Below are 23,547 nucleotides of genomic sequence, written 5' to 3'. Positions count from 1 at the left end.
AACTTAACAAATTAGCTGAAAAATGTTAGTATTACACATGTAAAAAAGTTTGGTGTCATGTAGTGCATAACAGCAGAGCACAGACCTTTGTTTGAACATCAGTTTGATGATTTTAAATGAGATTTTGTGTACAAATAACAGAAAAGACCGATCATAATTTCAGCTATCGCCCAGCACTACCTCTCACTAGTTGTCTTTATTATTCCATTTCAAAAGTCAAAAGACAGAAAGTAATTACTGTCTTTTTAAAAAGCATTAATCAAGGAATTGGCCGAGAATTTATTCAGCTAGCAGCTTTTCGATGTACGTTGTTCTGCTCACGTTTTAAAAGCAGCTAAAATTAAAAGTATTTACAAGCTCTGGAGGGTTGTAGAGGGCTGAAACCTACCCCAGCATGCCCGGGTTGAGAGGCAAAGTACACAACGGTCCATCTAGTCTATCACACACATAGAGAGATAATCACACTCACACCTGCAGACGATTTACAGTCTCCAGTTCACCTCACCTGCATGTAATTATTCATGAAGCAAAAGATTCACGTGTTTATGTCATTTATGATTCAAACACCTGAATCACCTGATTTCCTCAGGTTTTGCCTTTTAAAACAGCCCATGTCAACTGTTCAGCGTTTCTTCGAGAGAAAACATGTATTTTGAATTTTACAAACTGGATTAATTACTGATTTAAAAAGTGGCTGGAAAATCAATTAACCATAGTTTAAAATGTGTATCCCCAGTACTTATGGTGTTGATGACGTGTGTTTCAGAACTGAACGCCGTCCGTCAGAGGAATGTGGTTTTGGAAAGAGATTTTGTCAAAGCACAGAAGGTAACAAATGTTTAATAATTATAAATAATTAACCTTTTCTGGAGTCGTTTGGTACAGAAATAGATTTGCTCCATCTGAATGTGCAGTTTTGACTCCAGAATATTTTATATTCACTTGACATAAACCTCGTGACACAAGCAGTTATTCTCAGATTATCTGTCAGCTCTGTCAGATAGCAGATTAAATGTTGCTCATATTGACCAGCTGTCAATGGTTATTTTCATGTGTTTTTGTTGTGTTTCCTCAGGCTCTGAATAAGAGCAAGAAAGCTCAGGTGAGTTACCTCAGATTTACACTGATCAGTAGCACCTTCTACTGTTCATCACCTGTCTGCACACACACAGTTGTCTAGTCATTGTTTAAAATTAATTTATTCAACATTGTTGTAAATCTATTTAGGATCATTTTAATATTTTAATATTTATATTCCCAATACCTATTTTCAACCTTCAGACTTTCAATACATTTTGCTTAATGTATTTCTTCTAGTTTACTTTTTAAACCTAAAAATATAAAAAATATTTTTAAACCTGTACTCTTTTGAATTCTAGGCTTTTATTCTTCATCTCACATATTCCCGCAGCTTTCGTTGTAACTGTAAGACAGTTGAGAAAAATGTATCTAAACTAATTAACTGAATCAAATCATACTAGTGGCCACTATTCAGTGTATCACATTTTGCTGGTTAGAGCCTGGTCTCCCTCATACATACACGCTGTTTTACTGTAGGAGGTGGATGCGCTGCTGAGTGAGAATGAGATGCTTCAGGGGAAACTCCACAGTCAGGAGGAAGATTTCAGACTACAGAACAGCACGCTGATGACTGAACTCTCCAAGGTAAATCTGGAGTTTTTGTGTGTAATACAGCACACTGTATAAATGTTACACGTCGCGTCTGATAAGATTTATAATATCGTTGTTTTTCCCAGTTGTGTACACAGATCGAACAGCTGGAACAGGAGAACCAGGGCCTGAAGGAGGGAGGAGGAGCCTCTGCTTCCAGTCCCCCGCCCAACCCTGCTTCCAGTCCTGTTGATGGAGAACTCCTTCGCCTCCAGGCTGAAAACTCCGCCCTCCAGAAGAAAATGAAAGGTATTTGTTTGTTTGTACTGATGTATTTGTCTGGACCCGCAAGCGTGAGGTCAGGCTTTCCCTCCGCCTGCGTCTCATTCAAGTTGCAACATGACAGCTGACAAACACGTGACTGAGCTTCCTTATTTCTCTCTGACTGATCATTTTACTGGTAAATACACCTGAAATCTCAGCTCAGCCGTCGTCTTTAACTCCTGTGTCTGGTGATTCTGTCAGACGACGTCTCAGTTATAAAACCAGGATTTTAGCAGCAGAGCAGCAGCTTGGAAATGTCTTGGAAGTGACTGCTGGTCACTATTTCATACTTATTCCGTTGTCTGACAACGGAAAAGGAAAAACATGTAAATGAGAGCAGCTTTATTGGGAATTCAGCTGGATTAAATTACTGTATATGTGAGCACAGATAGTAGGAGAGGAGCAAGCAGATAAAGGGCGGTCCAGCCACATGCTAAGTTTTAACCTGGTCTTGATTTATTTTCTTTTTTTTAAGAGTTGCAACGATTAGTCGATCAAACAATCAATGAACCTGCAACTATTTTGATAAAATGATTAATAGTTCGTCATTTTTCTAGCAAAAATGACAAAAATTCCCATGGTTACAGGTTCTCAAATGTGAGACTTAAGCTTTTCTTGACCTTACACTAAAGTGAACTGAATATCTTTGGGTTTTGGTCTGTTGGCCAGATAAAACATTTGAAGAAATCCCCTTGGACTCTGGGATACTGGAATAGACATTTTTTCACTATTTCCTGATGTTTTATAGTCCAAACAATTAATGGATGAAGAGACTAATCAAGAAAATAATTGTCGCAGCAGCAGATACCACAAATTTCTTTACAATAAAAAACCAAAGCATAAATAGAATTAATCATAAATAAAAAAGTGGGTTCTTTTTCAAGGTTTTCACAGATCTTAAGTCCACCTTAAAACTGCTTAATATCTGCCCAAGGAATCACCAAGAAGAGGACCGAGTAAAGAACCTTGGGGCACACCACAACAAAGACTTGTGTTATGTGTAAATGTGTGTGTTTAGCTGTTCACATACGATCTTATACTGAGGCGTGGTTCCCCTCCAGCCCTCCAGGAGCGCTACCACAAAGAGCTGCAGAGACAGGTGGTCGCCCAGGGCAACCAGAGCGCTACCACGGGGACCGACGGGTCAGCCAGTGCAAACGGAGTCTCTGATGTCACAGGGGGAGGGGAGGAGCCAGTGGCAGAGGGAACCAATGAGAGACTGGAAGAGGTGATTGACAGAGACAGAGTTTCTTTTTTTACAATCCAGTCTTTTGTTTTGACAGTTCCTATTTTATTATGATAACACAGCCCTACATTCAGCTGTAGTAGTGTTGCTGACAAAATGGATTTTATCATGTTATAGGATTTTGTTATGTTTTACTCACCCTCTGTGATATAGAAATGTGGGAAATGCAGACTCCAGCAAGACCAATACAGATCAGGGCTATTACCTCTACAGATTGTCCCAAAATTCAACAATTTTGCTGGAGTCCATGTTTCTCAAATTTCCTCAATACGGATGGTTAGTGAAACGTTATCATGACAAGTAGCCATGATGGGGGAAAAAAAAAGTGAGTGTAACACCCAGGTTGGGGAATACCAGAATTTAATTTGATAATTTACATACTGTAAATATGTGTCTGTATTTTAAATATGTAATTACCTTTGTTTTCACCTTTTTGTTTGCAGACGGAGGCTCAACTGGAACAGACAGAGAAACAGCTACATGGTGAATTTCTTTTTCTTACCTATTAGACAGAATTTCCCTTTAAAAGAATAACTCCTGTTCTTCCATGTGATATTCAGTAATTCTCTGGTCTGATGGGGGGAAAAAAAAAAAATAATAATAATAGACATACAATGTGCGATATGACCGAAATTTCGCTTCCCGATATAGTTCATTTCATATCCGGATGACAAAACATATCACGATATAGCACATTTTCTGTAAATTCATTGAATAAATAGTTCATATAAAATGACCACATGGAAAAGGCCTATTTCTTATTACATTTTGAATTATATACACAACAAATAAAATATATTTACCCATATTTGATTATTTTTCTCCTTTTATTCAGAATCTTTGTGCAAATTTTCTATTAAGCATGTACAAAAATCTAAAATATTAATACATAAAATATAAAAAGGTAAATAGAAAACACTTTTCAACTATAGTTGCGGACAAAATAAATACAGGCCTAAAATGTGAATATGGTCAAAAATATCAAAACCAAACATACAATACTCTTAAACAGCAGAATTGTAGCAGCAGATCAAAATTAATACAGGCCTTTTCAACTATAGCAACAAAATAAGGCTCACGATCTAAATATATAAAATATAACAAGTAGTCGAGCTTCTCGTTTTTTCTGGTCGGAGTCCTTCTCCTGTTCGGAATGACCCCGTTCTGTATCACGTTCACTGTCCTCCTCCATGTTTGTTTTTTGTAATCGTGAAATGCTTCAGTTATTAGTCGAGCTATAGGCCAGTGAACCATTTGGATTTTGCATGAAAAGGAACAGGAGTTATCTTCCTTAAAGCCACAATAAACTTTGCTTTCTGCTGACTTGACTTTATTCTCTTCAAGCCTTCACTAAACACAAACTGTTTTCAGATTTACTTTAAAGGAGTACGTTGAATATCGCATTTCTTTTTTCAATTTTGTGAGATTATTTTGATTTTTCAGATTATTTTTCAGCATCATATAAAATCATTCATCCAAATTCATGATTAAACCATACAGCCGGTTTTTATAGTTGGTGTTTGGCTTTGAGAGAAATCTGTTTGATATCAACTCAAACGATCAGTCTGGTGCTATTTTATATTTTTCTTATAGTCATCAAATATCCCGTGCAGACTCCAACCAACAGTGTGTTAGTTCGTCTTTTACACTTTCTGACTTCCCTCCTCTGTCTCTGGCCCTCAGCTCTGAGCCTTATTGGTTCCTGCTGAAGACGTAAATTTTTAAAAACATCTCACAGACATACATTTTCATTTTTCTAAAACAGCTGCTCACTGTAGTTTTTTTATCACACAAACCGGAGGAAACGTTGCATTTGTCTGGGACTATTTTCAGCAGCGACTTAATTCACATTTAGTGCTGTAGTAGGTATTTTGGGGCAGCAGGACGGTGTGTGTGTGTGTGTGTGTGTGTAGGACTGAGTCTAAATAAACTACAGTGTGTGTGTTTACATGGTGATGAAGGAACATGTCGCCCGGTGCAACAGTGAGACTCACTGATGTGTTTTTACAGCTCAGAGGAATCAGATGCATCCGGCTGTGATACACTCACACACAATACTGGGGTGTTGATCTGCACATGGGATTTGTTGATTAGAATGAAAATATAGAATACCGCCAGAGTTACGCTTTAACATGCACACTGCACTAAAGTGTTGTAGCGAGCACCTCAGCGAACTAAAATGATGGCCGGGCTTCATTTACTTATTTATGTCCTTCATCTGCACACTAACGTCATCGAATCCCTAAAAGACCAAACTGGTTTGTTTGAAAATCAACCTGCAGAGAGTTGAAACTTTCTGCAAAAAAAGAATCCATCACAATCAACAGTTAATCAACATTGTTTGTTTGTTTTATAAGCACAAATTCCAAAAAAAATCTTCTCAAGTGGGGATATTTACTACTTTCTCAGTTTTCTTTGACAGTAAACTCAGCATCTTTGGGTTTTTGACTGTTGGTCAGGAAAAAAGCTATTTTTACATGTTAAACTGGGCTTCAGCGAATAACGTAGGATTGCATTTTTCACTATTTTTTTGACATTTTATACACTGAACAATCAGTTCAGTTCTTAAAGAACACACTTGATGCACACAAAAAACAAAAGCAAGTTGATACAATACAATTTTACAACAAATGACCTCATTTCAGGTCTTACAGCTAGATATTGACACAGAGACATGTCCAGGAAGTTGTACATTTAAAATGCCTAAATCAGAACAAAAGTGAAATATATACATTTCCTGTTTATTGTGTGATAGCTAAATGAAAAAAAGGACAGTTATTTAACTTTTAAATGTGATTTGATTTTAATGTGGCATAGAAAATTCACGTCACAATGAAATACAATTCATCCAGAAAGTAAATAATTGTCCTTTCAAATATCATTATCATGTAATCATGCCACAGTAAAAGCATTCATAAAAATCGATACATATAACAATCTGTATTGTATTCAGCTTTCTTTGTTTTTGATTTCTTTTTATTTAGGTATTTTAAATCTTCCATAGAGCTGAAACAGTCAATTGATTAGTTGATTGGCAGAAAATCAATTGACAACAGGTTTCATTTTATTTATTTGTATTTTTACATGAGAAAATCAAACCAAAACTAACAAACTCGCTGAATGGTGGTGATTTCCAACTCCATACACACCATCCCTTCTTTGACCATCGCAAAAAAAGCTCCGGTTATTTCATTCAAACAACTTTAGTGTTAGATGCCAGTGTCCTTGAACGCATCACTATAGAGACTGTGTTTTTTAGAACTTTACCTGCTAAAAGCTGCATTAACGAACAATGACAACATAATTTGGACCAAAGGTAAAGGTGATCAAACGTTGACTGTGATTGATTACAGTCTCTGCAGGTTGATTTTCATAGAAATGACATGACACTAACAGCTGCCTGGAAGGAAGGAAATCGGTCTAAAAGCTGATGAATGTTTAGGAAAATTCTTGGAATAGTTCTCCTAATAATAGATTAAAGCATGTGAACCCACCAGTGTGGCCCTTTATGGTGCTCGCCACCGTAAATTCTCACATATTAGCCGTTTACTTTTTACCTCGTCTGCAGAAAGGCTTTAATCTGTGACCTTTACAGTACCCGACCTGGCCAGTATTTGAGTTTTATTTCAGATCTTACGGTGAACCCGCAGCCTGCCTTTGTTTAAGCGTAGAGCAGCTAGATGGCTCAGGGCAGACACACACTACAAGCTGACCCAGTGAAGAACAACTGAAGCTGCTTTACTGATAAACTCTCAACATTAGCAGAAGAAAAGTTAATGAGGCTTTAAAGAAATATCAAGATTTCACCCTGATGTATGAGTTTAGGCTCCTAAGTCGGGTATTTTCTGGCAAAGCTGCATAAGTGATCATTGACTTGATTATAAAAATGAACATTACTGCAGTCTTAATATTTGATGGGTGGCGGAGTTCAGGAATTTGTCTGTTTTTGTTTTTGTTTTGTTTTTTTGTTGTTTTTTTGTTTTGTTTTTTTAAAGTGTGAAAGTGCAGAGAAGTTAATTGTCACCTGTTAGGTCATATGGTCATGTTTCCAACGGTTATTATTTCTCGCCTCCTGACCTCTAATGCAGTGATTGCCAGTGTCATTGATCACCAGTGTGCGTATATATCAGTCTGAACACTTACCTCGCGTCGAGCTGGTGTGAAGGTTAAAAAATGATGTAAATGATCAAACTCTAAGTAAATATTTAATGTCTGCACTGGGCTGGACATCCAACTGACTGAAATGCATCTCTAGCATGGAGTATCCAAACTGTTGATTACTGAAAGTCAGCTCAGGTTCATAATCTTGCTGACAGTTCCTGATTTAAAGCTAAAACGTGCCAGTATGTTATTAAGATAACATAACATTTAACTTTTGTTAAACTCAAGAAAACATCAAAAACATCACATTAAAGTATCAAAAAATCATTTTGGTATCTGCACTTAAATCGAGGTACTGTGTTACTAATAATTCTAATAGTAAATACAAAGCCTCATGTCTGCAAGAGGTAAGTTTTTCGAAGCAAACGATGTTTTCAGTGTTAAATTATCGTGAATGTCAGACTTTGATTGACATTAACGATCTGTTTGTTTGGTTCCTTATTACCAGATAAATCAGAAATATCACAACAACAAAACAGACAAAGAAAGTCCTAATTAATCACAAGTGAACTAAACACCGTGGAGTTTTCTAGACAAACAGCGACCCACTTGTTAAATCATTGCTTCTTAGCGCTACCGCAGGTCAAGCTGCACAGGATACTGTTGTGTACTTTAATGTGTCAGAAAATGTTCGTTATGGTAACTTGCAAATGAAGTGATTGTGTGAGCGTTTTCAGCCAAACTGACCTGAAGGAGGGAACGTAGCGGAGCTCAGATAAATGTGCTGTCAGTGAACGCACCCCAGTAAACCAGTACACCGCGATGTTTCACAGACGTGATTGACTTGGCAGCTCAGCCAGAAAATCCCTGATTCTGACCTGGTCAAACCCTCCAGAGAAAAGCTTTCAGACATCATGTAGAGTGAGGAGCTTGTGTAGTGTGTGTCTGGCCTAACAGACTGCCCCTGCTGTGTGCGGCGCCCCCTTTAGGCCTGTCAGAGAAGAGCGTAGAGAAGATTGTAGCTAAGCAGGCAGCGCTAGGCTGGTCGGCTGCTCTCTGTCCAATAACTCACTGCTTTGGATCAGAGCTGGAGATGGCACTGAACACCGAGCAGGAGGAGAAGAGGCTGCTGAGGGAGCAGATCCACAACGTCGAGGTACAACACACACGCGCACACACACACCTGACATAAGACCTGACATGACACACACTGAGCAGGAGAACACATATTAGCGAGTGAAGGCAGCTGGACAACTATATGCTGCAAATTATGGCCTCCCCACACTGCACAGTATTTGAAGTGCTTTAGATCATCGTAACTCAGTCAGGGAATACTCACAATGTCCTCCACAAAGTAGCGCTGTTAGCGCTGCTTTTATCCTGCAAAATATTAGCTAAATGGCCTGATGTTGTCAGGTGAAGAAAAAGATCAGTGACCGAGTTAAAACTTTTAAACTCGTCTGACCAGTTAATCGCTGAAAACCTGTTAAAACAACAAACCTAACAGACCAAGAAAAAGCGCAGTTCAACAGCCCAGAACCATCTTGTCTTTGCTGACCTCCAGCGGTTGGACTTGTCACCTGGCTGCAGTGAAGTACAGGTGTACTGCAGGACCTGGTGACATCACTGTTGGGTGTGGCCATCTGCCCACAACCAACTCCACCCATCAGTGATGCTGGCTGTGGTCGGAGGTGAAACAGAGAGGACAGCGAAGCACCGCTTTTCGGTCTGGTGTTGGTTTAATAATTAGTACATAGTTTTCTACTTCAGTCTTGTCACATGAGCCCGTGAGCCATGAAAAATCAGGAAAAAAAAACACACTTTTGTCTTGTGTTGTTGTGGTTTTGATATCTGCTGTCACTGAAGTGGTTTCCATCGTGAAACTATTACTAAACAACCACTCTGAAGTGTAATCCATGGATGTTTTAAGAGAACTGGACACGGTTAACTGGGTGCATAGGTCCACAAATGTTTTTTTCAGGCTTCTGCATTTTTTGGCCCAGAGAGCTTGTTCACCAGAGTCGTCCTCCTGAACATGCTGGCCGACTCCCCACACACATGAACTGCACAAAAGGATTTGATGATTACTGTGTGTGAGATGCTCAGAAAATGTTTTTCACCGTTTTACAGACACGTCTTTTGTAATGACGTCTTTTGGGCCTATGTGCGTTACTTGATCCTGCAGGTCTGACTGCACCAAAATTTGATTAAAAAAGCGGGTTCAGCAGCTGTTTGTCTAAATTTCCATTTCCCGTTCCAATATAGATGAGAATGCCCTAAAATACCAAATAAATTAATCCAAACACTTAATTGTTAGCATTGCTGATTTATTTTACTGTTGCAAAACCTCCCCGGGGCCTTAAAGTAAAGATAACGGAAATAACACAATCTGTATGTTTAGTATCTATCGAAGGGCTGCAGCTGTTCTAGTGCTTTTTAAAAAGCACAAAAACAAAGACATACTTTGCTAAAATATCGCTAAATATTGAGAGAGAAAAACATTTTCAAATACAAACAGAACTGTCATGGCACCTGCTTCTGACTCATCCTCTCATGATCACTTCCAGGAGTGCAAATGCAGCATCTGTATATTGCTGCTGCCCAGTGTTAGTCCACTGTACCAGAGAGACCAGAACATGAAAACGGCCACATGTTGTGTGCGAGAGAGGAAACTAATTAATTCATGACAGGAACATAAACGGCAGCTGGTGAGCAGCGGTGAAATGTCAGCATGTACCAGACCAACAGACGACCGCGGCTCTTTAATCATGTCATCTTGTGTCCTTTTCACAATATTCACTCAGCACTAGCTGGAGGGAGCACGCGCCAGGCTGTTGTTTTTATTATATAGAGTTTTTTAAAATATTCCCAAACATTCAACTGGAAACACACAGAACCTTAAGATAATTGCAGTTTCTTGGTTTCCAATTTTATCGGACACATTGACTATATGAGGAGGGGAAAAACAAGTCTGTCTTATTAATTCAAATATTCTTTTTTTACCTGCAGTTTCTGTGAAAGTCACATCAGCTAAAAGGTGTAGTTTTCACTTTCGCTGGGCTGTGTACATGATTACTAGTTGTTGAACCACAATCACAGTATGCAGATATTTTGTATATTGTTAAACCTCGGGTTTAGAGAGAATAGGCTGTTCTCAGGCCTCGACTGATGACGGTTCACCAGAGCAGACTAAGCGCTGTCCCAGTTGAAGACCCTGGGCAACACGTTTGTCCCAGCATGCATTTGACATCAACCTTCGGTGATAATCGAGACTTTGAGACGGACGCATAACTGTGAAATTTTCCTTCTGCAGCTCTTATATTGTCCCAAAATCTACCGTCTCGACTTTGACTATTTGGTCGACTGTATGAGAGTTATACAGACACTAATAGACACTAATACAGAAAAATAACGTGTGATGTTTTGGGAGATGTGAGGAGCTGTTAGCTGGGTACAGCGTTACCGCTGGCTCTGATGTCTCTGTAGACTTGGAAACAGAAGATGGAATAACTTTTGGAAGACAAACTTTGGTCTCATTTAACAACAGAGCTGCCTCTGTGGACATTCCTCCTTATATGTGCACATCTCACCACACTGTAATAAACATTGATAAATGTATGTAACATTAAATGACAGTACTGCATACTGCATCCTACTGTTGCCAAATTTGAACTCTCAAAAACATGAATTTGAACCTAATGTACTGAAAAAAGGCCTAATACTTTGTGTCTTTGGAGCTGCACTGAAATAAAGCTTTTCAAATGTAGCTTCACACGAAATGTACTGTCCACAGTCAGTATACACTTATATTATTAGGTACTCCGCTACAGTCTAATGAAATTCAGTACAACTGCTCTGCCATTAATTCTGCTTTTACCGAGCTCGTAATGTTCTGTTTTTGTTGACAGTGTTGGAAATGTGGAAATTCAGTCACGTGTTTATCACTGAGCTCATAGTTAAAGACGGTGTTGATGTCTCCTTTTGTTGTCCTCCCTGTTTTCAAACTCGAGTGGCTCAGAATATCAGGAACGTCTCTGAATTCAATGCACCGTCACCAACTATGACCTCGGTGCTTTAACGTAGAATTGACTTAACGTTTCTATGACTGTGTCAAAAAAATTGGACATGATAGGCATCGTTAAAGTCCACTTTATGGCAAAACCGACTGTACAGGTGTACCTAATAAAGTGAGAAGGGCCTATAGAGTGGAAAGTGAGTGTTTCTCTGTTGTTTAGTTGAGTCTGAGACGGTACTAAAAGTCTGTCTCCTGTCTGCCTGCAGGCGTCCAAACAGGCGGAAATCAGCAAACTGCAGGAAGAGATTACAAAGGTAAGTTTTACCAGACAATGAGAAGTCTCACAGGAAGTATCGGTGATTGATTGGTTAATCTATTGAACCCCTGGAAGAGTTTCATAGATGTTTATGTTGACCACAAACCATGAATTTAGAGCAGCGGTAATGAAAACAAAATTGTTTCTAAAGAATGAAAAGCAACGTTGAATTCTGATTTCATGTCTTTCTCTCTGTCTCTCCTCCAGCTGTCTGACAAGTTAAAGAAGAAGCAGGAGAGGTGAGACACCCTCAGTCAGATCTCAGCAGTTTTTACAGCACGCTTCTCCTCCAGTTTTACATTTGAGTAACCGGGTTTAATGATGTGAGTTTGTTGAAGTTGCAGTTCATCTCCACCAGAGGGTGTGCAAGTAAAAGTGAACATCTCATAGAGTCAGACTGGGTGTTTGACAGTGAACAGCAGTCACACAGTGTTTATTTCAAGTTTATCTGTTTGTATCAACTGAATCTTCAGACAGATCAGACTGGAATGTAAATAAAAACATAGACTGATGGAGGGTAAAGTTTCTGTTTATGTCTTTCTGCAGTTTTCAGCGTCTGCAGGGAGAGAAGGAGGCTCTGTACAATGACAGCAGGTCAGAAATACACTTCAACTGTTACTGTGACTTGTACTGCTGCTATCAGTGTAACTACTGCTACTACTGCTGCTACTACTACTGCTACTACTGCTGCTACTACTACTGCTACTACTGTTGCTACTGCTACTACTGCTGCTACAACTACTGCTACTACTAATGCTACTGTGATACTACTGCTAATGCTACTACTGCTGCTACTACTAATGCTACTACTACTACTACTACCTTGTCCACAGCTACAGCTACTTTACAGCTACTATAGCCAACAGCGCTGTTACCACAGTATTGACAGGCCATGATGTCCATGATTTTTGCTGTGTGGTGGCTTTTTTTCCTGCTGTTTGTTGTGTTGTACGGCCGATGTGGACCTGTTTTTTTTTGTTTTGTTTGTCCTCTGCAGGACAAAGATCGATGAGATCAACCAGAAGAAAGAAGAGGAGCTGAAGGCCATGAACATCCGCATCCAGAAACTGCAGTCAGATCTCATGGCAGCCAATCAGGTCAGACCTCAGTAACACACAGCATTACATCCTTAGCATGATAACTTAACAAAAAGAACTTTTCCCTGTACTAGGGGTGTCCCAATCAAGATGTTTTGGCCCAGATCCCGATCTGAATCCTTGTATCCAATCCGAATCCAGATATAAAGTTTATAAGCTTAAATTACTGATATGATATGAATGAAAGGTCCTGTGGGAGAATGCTAGCCCTGACAGTGACGTGACGTGACGTGATCCGCTAGAAAGTCTCACTCTGTTGGATTTGTTGGAACTGAAGAAATACTCAGACTGGAAGCTCTTCCCTTACAAAACTCTCTTTGAAAAGTAGTGACAGCGGCGTGCAGAGAGCACACAAACCAACAACAGCCAAGTTTAATTTAGGCCTGTCATCAAGTTATTCACAGAATTAACATTAAAAAGTGACAGCTGATGTGACGTACCACCGGTGAAAGGGACGATCAGCACCAGCTAAAGATGAGAAGCCGCAGCTCAATGTTTTCTACTCTGCTTTGTTTATGATTATTAGCATTGGAGCTTAGTGAACCTGTGCATTTTTCCAACCTCACTCCCTAAAGACAGTCACTCTCTGTCGCGCCCAAATAATATTTCACATTCACAAAGGCTAATTTTCACTGGCTTATGCAGTGGGGTGTTGCACAGTAGAGCCCAGCTGTCCCAAAGAAGAGGATCTGCAACACTAGCAGGCTGAGGTGGACAAAACACGGCAGAGTGAAGTAATGTAAGGATCGGATTTTGATCAGTGTTACTTTAGCTAATGCCGACCCATTAAAATATGCCCGGATCAAAATCTCTTCCCTGTACTGTGGCTACAGGACTAAAATTTGTTAACCACAACAACTGTAACTACTGCTGCTGCTCCTACTAATGATGTTAGACTGAGTAACCTGTGATTGTGTTTTTGTTTAGATGACAGCAGAACTGAGAGAACAACTGCAGAGCAAAGACAGAGAGCATGAACTGGCTCTGCACACCTTGAAAGACCAGGTAACACGATAACACAAACACACACGCAAGAGAAGACCTAAATAGAAGTAAAGGGCTGCCTGATGTTCAGACAGCCTGGTATTTTGCAGCAAGAGCCTGTTAGCCTTGACTAAGGGCAGAGAAACCCTACCAACAGGCAAATTTGCAGACACATATGCAGATGTCAGGTACAGCTGGATTGTAGAAAAATTGACATGTAATACGACTGCCAATTAAAAGGCACACCTGGGGTCAAACTGAGAATTCAGTTTACAGTTTTTTAGATTATTATCCACAGTAGAGGTTCTTGTACACATTGCCAAAGCTAAGTACACATGTATGGATCAAGCTACAGTTTCACACATTTGTAAATAATAAAGCTATAGTATTGTCTCCAAAAGTAAAGCATGCGGATTTAGAAACTTATTTTTCTTCCTGAGAGCCAAGAAGGTGGTCCGAGGGAAGGACAGGGGGAGGGGGAGGAATGAGAACAGGAAACAAGGGAAGGGCTGGAGGGAGGGAGGACTGATGGGAAAAATGTGGCGAAAACTGACGACCGTAGGAACTCCTGCTTTGTTCTGTCAATTTTTCTGAGAGGATGTTTCCCTGCCAAAGTGAATTACCCTTGAAAAATTGATCCATATTCTCTAAGAACTGTTTTCAAAGGTAAAACAAATGACTTGTAATCAAAAGAAATGCTTATGTGGAGAGAGGGAGACGTAGCTTGATAATAAAGATTGATTTTTCTTACCCAACCCTTTCATATGACAGGAAGAATACAAATATGTTTTCCAATAACACTTTGGCAGTGGAATAGCCCGGTGTTTGTTTCTCTGCCTGCTGCTCTACCTGTTTTTCTGACCTGCTATTTTCTTCTCTTATCCTTCCTCCTCTGTTCTTTATCCCTCTTTTATTCTTGTCTTTTTTTCACATATATGTCTGTGTTCTTTTCGTTGTGTCTCTGTTTGATTATACCCTCCTTTTCTTGTTTTGGGTATTGAGTTTTTTTTTTTTTTTTGGGCTTATTTTTTACTTTTATTGGTACTCTTGGGTACCTTCCTCCTTCTGGTTCCTTCTGTCCTTCCTTCTGGTCTCTCTGCTGCCCCCCTTGCCCGTGGTTTGCTGTTACTGCAGGTAGCCAGTCAGAGTGCAGTCAGTCAGGAGCAGGTGGACAACATCCTGCAGGAGAACGATGCTCTGAGGACAAATCTAGCAGCTCTAGAACAGGTAATAAACCTAGAGAACATCATTCAGAGGGTTAACCCCAAAGCAGTGTTCAGTGGACTAACCTAGCTGCTACTTAGGGAAGTAAACCTGGAGAACATTACATAGAACCGTAACACTAAACCATCTGACGACTAACCTGTCTGTCATAAAATGGGTAATATCAGATAGAACATCAGATAGAACCCTTACACTGTGCCATCTCTGTGGACTAACCTAGCTGCTTTAGAAAAGGTAATAAAACTGGAGAACGCTACATAGAGCCCTAACACTACGCCATCTAAAATACTCACCGCCAAACCATTTTCTGAGAAATAAACTAATTGCATTAAATTACATGCATAAAATGGTATTTAGAACCCTGGCCTGGCCCCAGGGGCCACTTCTGTGACCACTGATCTAGCAGCTCTAGAACAGGTTAAAAAGCTGGAGAACATTATTTAGAAGACTAACTACAGAACCGTGTTCTATGGACTAACATAGTTGCCATAAATTAACCATATACCTAGAGGATATTATGTAGAACCCTAGCACTATGTCATCTAAACACTCATTCAACAACCATGTTCTGACGAATACACTGAATGCTTTAGAACAGGTTTAATACATAACACAAACAAAATGTCATGTAGAAAATGGGCCGTAACGCAGTACTCTGACCACTGACTTAGCTGCTCTAGAACAAATTATAAACCTGGAGAAAGTTATCTGGCAGGGTAACCCCAAAACGGTGATCTGTGGACCAACCTTAGATTCCTTAAAATCATTACATAGAACCCTAACAAAACATCATCTGAAATCAAGACCCTACAACCAATTTTCTGAAAAATAAACTGGCTCCTAGAGAGCAGGTTATCTAGAATCTTAATGTCTGATTTTTTTTTTTTTTTTTTTTTAGATAGCATGCCTGCCCAGAACAGATATAATACAGTAATATATTTCTTGCGTAAATGTTATCGAAAACCTGGGACCTAGAACGTTGCTGTGAGGATTAACCTATTTGTTGTAGAAGCAGTAGTATCCCTAAAGAACATAACTGTTCTATAGACTAATCATTTCTAAAGAAAATAAGAACATTTGGAACGTGAACCTGAAGCTGGTGATATACCTAGAGAACGTCACTTAGAGGCTTAGGGTTCTGGCTGCTCCAGAACATGTAATCAGTCTTAAAAAGCATTATCTTAAACCTAACCTTCAAACCTAGTTAGAAAAAGTGAATTTCCTAACTCATTGTATCTAGACTTTAAGGAAATAATAATCTGTTTTAGAATCAGAGAGTCCTGAGCCAGAACCCTCACCTAGAATACCACACATTAACCTGTTCCTTAACAGCAACCCTGACATCTGAGGAACTGTCTTGAGCTCAAGAACCCTACCTAGAACCTAACAGCTCTAGAACAGGTCATATGGGTAAAAATGTATATACAGAACAATGTCTGTAGAACAGAATTTTGAGAACTAAGGCACACGTGTTTTTAGAAACTGAACCTTAGAACGTAGCTCTGAGGACTGGGCCAACCTCTCTAGAACTTGCAGTAATACCTAAATCACATTTCTTTCACCCAACTTTAAAACCCAGTTGGAAAAGGTGAACTTCCTTGTCTCTAGAATGACTGCAGTGTTATGAAGACTACCCTGCCAATGCTGGAACAGATGAAATGTTGAATGACATCTTCCAGAAACATTCTCTAGAACCCATTTTGGATTTACAGAATTATGCAGGCCTTTAAGCCAACACCTTTCTCAGTATGGATCTATAACCCATCTCACAGGAGAACAGTGCTCTGAGGACTAATCTGTGCGCTCTTGAACAGGTAATTATATCTTTGGCTTTAACTAGAACCCTTATGTAGAACCTTACCTGTGATTGATTGTCTACAGCTAATTTAGGCCCCTAGAACCTTTCCTAGAACCCTTAATACCGTTCTTAAGTCATACAGTAAATATTTAAAATGTTTTAAATCTAAAACTGTCAAACTGACCTAAGCAGGCTGCTGCTTTGAGTACTAGTGACAACATGTAATAATTTCTGAAACTCTAACTCTAACTAAAACCGAAACTATATTAATTAATTACTAATTCATTGAAGATAACACCAATTAGCATGTTCTATCTAGAACCCCCTTTAGTGATTATTTCCTTAACGGCAACCCTGACACTAAGGAAATTATAGGGAGTTGATTTCAACTCCAACTAGAAGCCAGTGTATGTTCTGAGTCATCCATCTCCTCCATCTCTATCTGCTTCACTGACAGTGGTGACTTTACTCCGTCTGACTCTGTAGAAGACTTCAGTACACACAGGACTCTGCTCTGATCTACTGTGCACTAGATAATATGAGATGACACGAGTTTCCATCTGTATTCAGTTAGTTAACCTACTGTCATCTGCTGGCCTCTACATTCATTTACTCTTATCTACTGTTTCCTCCTTTTACCTATTGTCGTCTAGTGCTGTCGTTTTATTGCGTTTTACTCATCTGCTCCATTGTTTTTTGGCGTCTGATGTCTTCTACTGTCCCCTGCGGTCTACTGTGTTACATCTACTGTGTTCCACCGTCTTATGTCTTTTGTTTAGTATATAATATACACCTCGGTAGCAGTCTGCGGTTCCACAATGACTGTCCATGACTTTCTTCATCTCCATCATCAAACTCTGCATTAATAGGTGTTTCATTTAAGAAAATTGAAGACAAATAAAGGTATTGAATCGTGTGTAGATCCAGACGGTGAAAACACAGGAGCTGAATCTGTTGCGTGAGCAGCAGGAGGCGCTGACGGCTGAGCTGCAGCAGAGACAGGCTGAGCAGGAGAGTCTGTTAGCTCAGAGAGACGACCTCGACTCCCAGCTGCAGGTAACACTCGCACAAACGCACACAAACACACACGGATGGTAGAAACACTACTTTATTCATCTATATGATGTATCTGTGGATGCAAAACACCCTTTTACCGGATATCTGCTACTGATTGGACACAGCGGCTGACTGAGCTGATTTGAAACCACATACCTGCAACACCAGTGTGAATAGACCATTAACAGATCCAACTGAAGTGTAATATTATTCTCATATTTCACATTCAGTTCGCCTTAAAATCAGTTTATCTGTGTAAACTGAAGGTCTGATTAACAAAGGAACCATCGCCATTAATCAGAAAGATTACTCTTCATTATTTTCGTTATCTATTCATTATAAATGTGTCTACTGTCTGATCTCTGGTAGTACTACGCCACCATTGCTTATTGGCTTTGCAGGATTTCTGCATCAATGTGATTAAACACCTTGGCTTGTCAGTATGTTACTAAGTGGATTAGACAACATCTAAAATTCCCATTTTTATTTTTAATCTATGAACAATTTCTCAATTGAGCTCCTGGATTAGTTTCACATCATAAATAATATCTCTACCATGATATAAACCTACATGTACCATAATTGATTTTATCTATATTGCCCTAACTTCCTGGATTATTAAATGATTTATAATCCAGGTTTCGCCGCTAGTTCACATATTTTAGGATCATGATCCTGATCATGAAGATGCGTGACAGACATCTCATTTCACTAAATATGTGTTTCCTCGATTCCTCTGTCCTCACTTTGTTTTCCTTGTGTCTCTTGTGTCCCTCAGTGAGACGGACAAAGACACGAGAAAAAGATGCGTTTAGGGGAAAGAAAGAATGAATGAATAGTTTTATTTTCATCCCTGGACATTTACATGACTCATCCCTCGTTACAGTCCCCTCATTACAAATCAGACGTATTAGTATTTACACTCACCAGCACCTAACAGCACGATTACTGAACTTATACAAATATGAGCGACCGACATCTAATGCCCCAGGAAATCTCCAACAGTGGAAATTAGATAAATATGGACACAAAGCCTCACAGGTATAAACATAATAAAGAAAATTCGGCATTTATGCATCAGTTCATGTCAGTTAAAACGTTGTATATCTGATTCAGGGCATAAATAAAGTCTGTTATCCATCTAAAATAAAGTATGAGGGTTTAATCTCTCTATGCCACTTTTCTCCCTCTGTCCCATACTTCAGAAATATTTGCATTAAATGCAAAACCTTTATCATAAACATATTCAATTAAAGCTCCGTCCTCATTTCCTGTCAAATCAAAATCTGGAACATGAACTTTTATTTTGTTTTATTGCTTTAATGATTCTTTGTAAACGGATACAACATGAACCTGAAGCTGCCAATGCCACCTACCACAGCACTTATAGCCTGAGCTAATTTCCAATTCCCGTCCTTGGATGGGCCTTTAAAAGGCATAAACATAAACCTTTTTTAAACAATGTGTGTCACGAATCATGGAATAAACAAAGACAGTAGGGAATAAAGTGACCTCATTTTGCACGTCACTGAGTTTACAATATTCCCAGATTCTTTCATCTTCAACCACAACTCCGTATCTAACAACTTTAAAAGCGACGTAGCGCATCTTATCAGTGCACAGTGATCTTTAACTTATAGACAAATAATGCTCTTTCTAAACTGCTCTATGTCATATTACGGAACTGAGATGTCTCTACACTCTGTTATTAGTTTATCTCATTTGATCGTTATTTGTCTGTCTGTCTCTTTCCCTCTTTCAGGAGTCGAGTTTTGCCAACAGGAAGTTGCTGGAGCAGTTAACAGAGGAAGGACAAGAGAAGGAAAGACTGCTGAGAGAGCTGGATGAGGCTAAGAAGGTAAACACACACACACACACTTAAAGAAAAACAATACACATCATTGTTTACATGACATAGAAGCACACAAATGCATATACATATTAAGCTGTTAAGGTCATAAGCACACTAATGATCAAGAGACATAATGTGTCTGTGTGTGTGTGTGTGTGTGTGTCTGTGTGTGTGTGTGTGTGTGTGTGTGTGTGTGTGTGTGTGTGTGTGTGTGTGTGTGCAGACAGCAGAGAAGAGGAAGGCCATGTTGGACGGCATGGCCATGCAGTTGAACCAGGAGAAGTCTGACCACAAGGAGGCGCTGTCAGACCTCAAACTGCAGCACGAGAAGGAGGTGAGACACAAACTCGGCAGAGAGCAGCTGCTTTTACTTTTTACTTTTTTTTTTTTTTCGACTGCAGGGTTTCATATTTTCTTTTCATGGTTTTTTCATATAAATTTTGTCTTGCAGTTGTTCTCTTCTTTAATATTTGTTTTCTTTCCCATTTCTTGCACATTTTAGTATTTTTTTTTTTTCTTTTTTTCCTTTTTGATGATCCCTGATCTGTATCTGAGTTTCCTCTGGGTTTTTTTTCTCATTTCTTTTTCTTTGTGTATCTTTTCATGTTTTTAAATATGTAAAAATACAAAACAATTGTGTCATAATTTTCTGAATGAAGTCTAAATGATTTCACTGTTGTTTTTGTTTTCATCTCATCTCCTCTCCTCTCAGGTTCTCGGGGTGAGGGCTCGTTATGAGAAGGAGCTCAGAGGACTCCATGAAGACAAGAATCGCTCTGAGGAGGAGATCCGACAGCAGCTAAGAGATGAGAAGGTAAAGAGTGGAAGAACGAGGGAGAGAGAAAAGAAGATGGGGTAAATGGGAAATAAGAGTACAGGGAGAGGAAGTGAAAGCTGAAGTAGTGGGGAAGGAGAGGAAATAGGAGAAAATAGGGGAGGCCGGAGGAGGGAACCTCTGTCATTTTTTAAAGGTAGATTTCCTGATTTTTGTAATAATGTGTCCAAAACTCTAATGTCCCCCAGGACACTTTAAAGGCTCTGAAACGTAACAAATCTGAGTATTTGGGGCTGCTATAACGCAGTCAGTCCTCATATCTTATCACATACTGTCTACGTACAGTATGATTATTATGTACCGCATCTGTGTGTGTTTTCAGGCTCGTACTAAAGAGTTGGAGGGTCTTCAGCCGAAGGTGGAGGAGTTACAGGCTCAGGTTCAGTCCATGGAGGGAACCAAAGGATGGTTCGAGAGACGACTCAAGGAGGCTGAGGTCAGTTAACTAGTTAGCTGCTGAAAGCTACAGTATGTCACATGCTCCAAAACAGGTCATCGTAATGTGGAGAGGCTGTCAGACGCTTCTGTGACCCGGACCCATTGAGCAGCCTGGCAGCAGTGCAGACGTATTCCCTGGCCAAGTTTTTGAGCCAGTCAGAGACGGCCAAGGTCAAGGGATGACGATACTTCTGTTCCACAACTTGGTACCTGGAGCCTCCCTCTAGCATGAATTTTTAAAAACCTAATGAGGGTTTGATATGAGGTTTTCAAAGTATCACCTGAAATAACAAAGGTTTTAAAACTAGTTTTTGATACAGGACCCTTATACAAGACGGGGCTTCAAATTTAAGTAAAATGCTGAAGCCATCCAAAGACCCTTGTGATTTCAGTTTACATTTTGCTTTAGTGCCTATTCTCAGACAAATCCGCAGGTAGTCAGATGACCACACACTAAGAACCTGCAGCCTTCAGGACCCCTTAGGGTCAGCACCCCCCTTCGGTGGCGATCGGGCCTTGGATCTCTACCTGTGTTAAGTCCCGTCCCAGCAGCCTGGGTCAACAGGAAACTCATCTCATTAGAAAATAAAGAGACTGTTTTAGATTAGATTTGCTTTAAACTCAGGTTTCTGTGAAATAGTATGTCCGGTATCTCAAGACGCACGCTGTTTTGTAACAGAACCGACATTTAGCCGGACAGCTGGACTTCAGTCAAATACTATAAAGCTGCATTGTCATCAGTTTCATCGCTTACTTCCAAATTCAGTGCTTGATGTACACAGGTCTTACAACTAGCTGGTTGCATTACATCAGATCCACAGACTCTGCCTGAGTGAAGAATGAAAATGTGACGTAATCTTTTCAGTCTGACCCGTGGAAACGTTATTCTCTAACTTCTACACTCAACTCTGAATTTGCTCAGTTGTCATCTCGTGACATAAATGTGATACTTCTTTTTACGTCTTTTTAAGATGATGTCTCCACTTTTCAGTCAATGCGAAGATTGCTGTGTCTTCACGTTTCTTGTGTATATCTTGCGACCAGGTCTATTTGTTTATTGATTTATTTATATGATTGATTCTCTGTGTCCAGCACTTTGGTCAGCGTTCATTGTCCAACTGAAAAGCTCTTTGTCTTTCTTTGTGTGTGTGAGCAGGACAACATAGAGAAGAACTCTCTGGAGCATCAGGAGGAGATCAAGCAGCTGCAGAAAGAACACACACTTCATCTGGAGGTACACACCCACACACACACACACACACACACACACAGAGACACAGACAGACACATGGTTTTTCAGGACAAGATGTATCAGAAATATAAATATAGGAGGGTGTGGGTGTTTGTTTATACATGCAGTGTGTGTGTGTGTGTGTGTGTGTGTGTGTGTGTGTGTGTGTGTGTGTGTGTGAATTAGGTCCAGCTCTGATTAAACGTGTGTTTCTAATTAAAGCATAGTTATCTCCATGGTAACACACAGAGGTTAAACTGTGTTAACAGCAGATCGGAGTGGAGGAGGCTCATGTTAACACTGACAGTCTGTTACAGAGACTCCGAACGGTCACACAATCTGTCACCATGTTGGTGAAACACTCAGGTCAGCTTATTTCCATCAAACTGATTTTTTTTTTTTTTTTTTTAACAGAAAGCACTCGTCAGTCTTTTGTGTCAGTGTTTTTTCATTCTTCCTCTTTCGTTTCCCGTCATACGTGGCCACGGTGACCCATCCTTTTTTACACCACAAGCTGCCGACCCAACCTGACATTATGAATCTCTAAAGCCTGGCGGACACTGTACAGGTTAAGCCTGATTTCAACCCTGAATGGGTCACGGCAAATGATTTTAGAATCGGGCCAAATTTCCGCCGGATCGGTTGTTGTTTGATGTTCAGTGGGTGGCGTCCAAACACCTCATTAATCACGCAAATGATGAAAAGTCCCACTGTCGGCGTTTGGATGGATTCCTGATACACCGGAAATTTTGTTGGCCTCTCTCTGCATTTCGAGCAGTTCCGTGATCAGATTTCTCAGCATGGCTTCTGTCAAATGATCTGTTTATAAACTGTTGTGAACTTGTGTTAACATTATTAGAGTGGTATTTTAAAGGTTGTGTCTGGCTGGTGCCTTGACTCAGACTGTGCTGTCGTAGACATTTCTAGTAACAATCAATCACAAGTCAGTGTGCATGGGTACTCTGTATTAATTTATATGAGAGGTTGGCATCAAGTTGGCATTGTTTGACCTCGCAGATTTAAGCAGCGTAATAAAAAAAGAGTCTAACTCAGACAGTGAGAATGACTCAAATGTCGGAGGGTTGTCCACCGGGATGCGGGTACAGATACGGAAGAGCTGCTTTGTCATTCTCGTGGTGTCTGAAACTTTTGCAGAGTAGTGTACAACATGACGGGCACGCTGCCTGAAAAAGTAACAGAAAATTACACACGTAGGGAGGGCGCATTTCAGGTGCCAAGAATTATAAAAAGGCCCGGCAGCCATTCAGTCTACAGCCCTTTTCGGGGGTTATCACTAGAGTTTGGTAACCAGCCAATAAAGCACAACCCGCTGTGCATCATGGGATATATCAGTGCGGATGTAATGAGTCCTGTCAGCCAATCAGATTACCAGGCTGACTGGTCCTCTTGTGGTCCCCT

The 23,547-nt window shown here is 39.9% G+C and overlaps 1 protein-coding gene across 3 annotated transcripts in view; it reads left to right on the top strand.

Moving 5' to 3' along the window:
- Nucleotides 1-23,547, top strand: part of gripap1 (GRIP1 associated protein 1) — a 54,969-nt gene that overhangs the window by 6,066 nt on the left and 25,356 nt on the right. The window contains exons 3-21 of one of the 3 annotated variants that reach the window (XM_040151752.1): nucleotides 767-828; nucleotides 1,076-1,102; nucleotides 1,558-1,665; nucleotides 1,758-1,920; nucleotides 2,997-3,163; nucleotides 3,625-3,664; nucleotides 8,272-8,438; nucleotides 11,564-11,611; nucleotides 11,821-11,852; nucleotides 12,160-12,207; nucleotides 12,611-12,710; nucleotides 13,638-13,715; nucleotides 14,829-14,921; nucleotides 17,638-17,772; nucleotides 19,535-19,630; nucleotides 19,848-19,958; nucleotides 20,337-20,438; nucleotides 20,782-20,895; nucleotides 22,054-22,131. In XM_040151752.1, coding sequence (XP_040007686.1) covers nucleotides 767-828; nucleotides 1,076-1,102; nucleotides 1,558-1,665; nucleotides 1,758-1,920; nucleotides 2,997-3,163; nucleotides 3,625-3,664; nucleotides 8,272-8,438; nucleotides 11,564-11,611; nucleotides 11,821-11,852; nucleotides 12,160-12,207; nucleotides 12,611-12,710; nucleotides 13,638-13,715; nucleotides 14,829-14,921; nucleotides 17,638-17,772; nucleotides 19,535-19,630; nucleotides 19,848-19,958; nucleotides 20,337-20,438; nucleotides 20,782-20,895; nucleotides 22,054-22,131 — 1,769 coding nt within the window. The remainder of the gene's footprint in view (nucleotides 1-766; nucleotides 829-1,075; nucleotides 1,103-1,557; nucleotides 1,666-1,757; nucleotides 1,921-2,996; nucleotides 3,164-3,624; nucleotides 3,665-8,271; nucleotides 8,439-11,563; nucleotides 11,612-11,820; nucleotides 11,853-12,159; nucleotides 12,208-12,610; nucleotides 12,711-13,637; nucleotides 13,716-14,828; nucleotides 14,922-17,637; nucleotides 17,773-19,534; nucleotides 19,631-19,847; nucleotides 19,959-20,336; nucleotides 20,439-20,781; nucleotides 20,896-22,053; nucleotides 22,132-23,547) is intronic. The other 2 variants (XM_040151754.1, XM_040151753.1) reach the window with 2 other exon arrangements.

The sequence above is a fragment of the Xiphias gladius genome, chromosome 18 (genome assembly GCF_016859285.1).
Source record: "Xiphias gladius isolate SHS-SW01 ecotype Sanya breed wild chromosome 18, ASM1685928v1, whole genome shotgun sequence".
Classification (NCBI taxonomy): domain Eukaryota; kingdom Metazoa; phylum Chordata; class Actinopteri; order Istiophoriformes; family Xiphiidae; genus Xiphias; species Xiphias gladius.
Note: the sequence above shows the minus strand (reverse complement) of the source record. Positions and strands in the feature narration are given on the sequence as shown.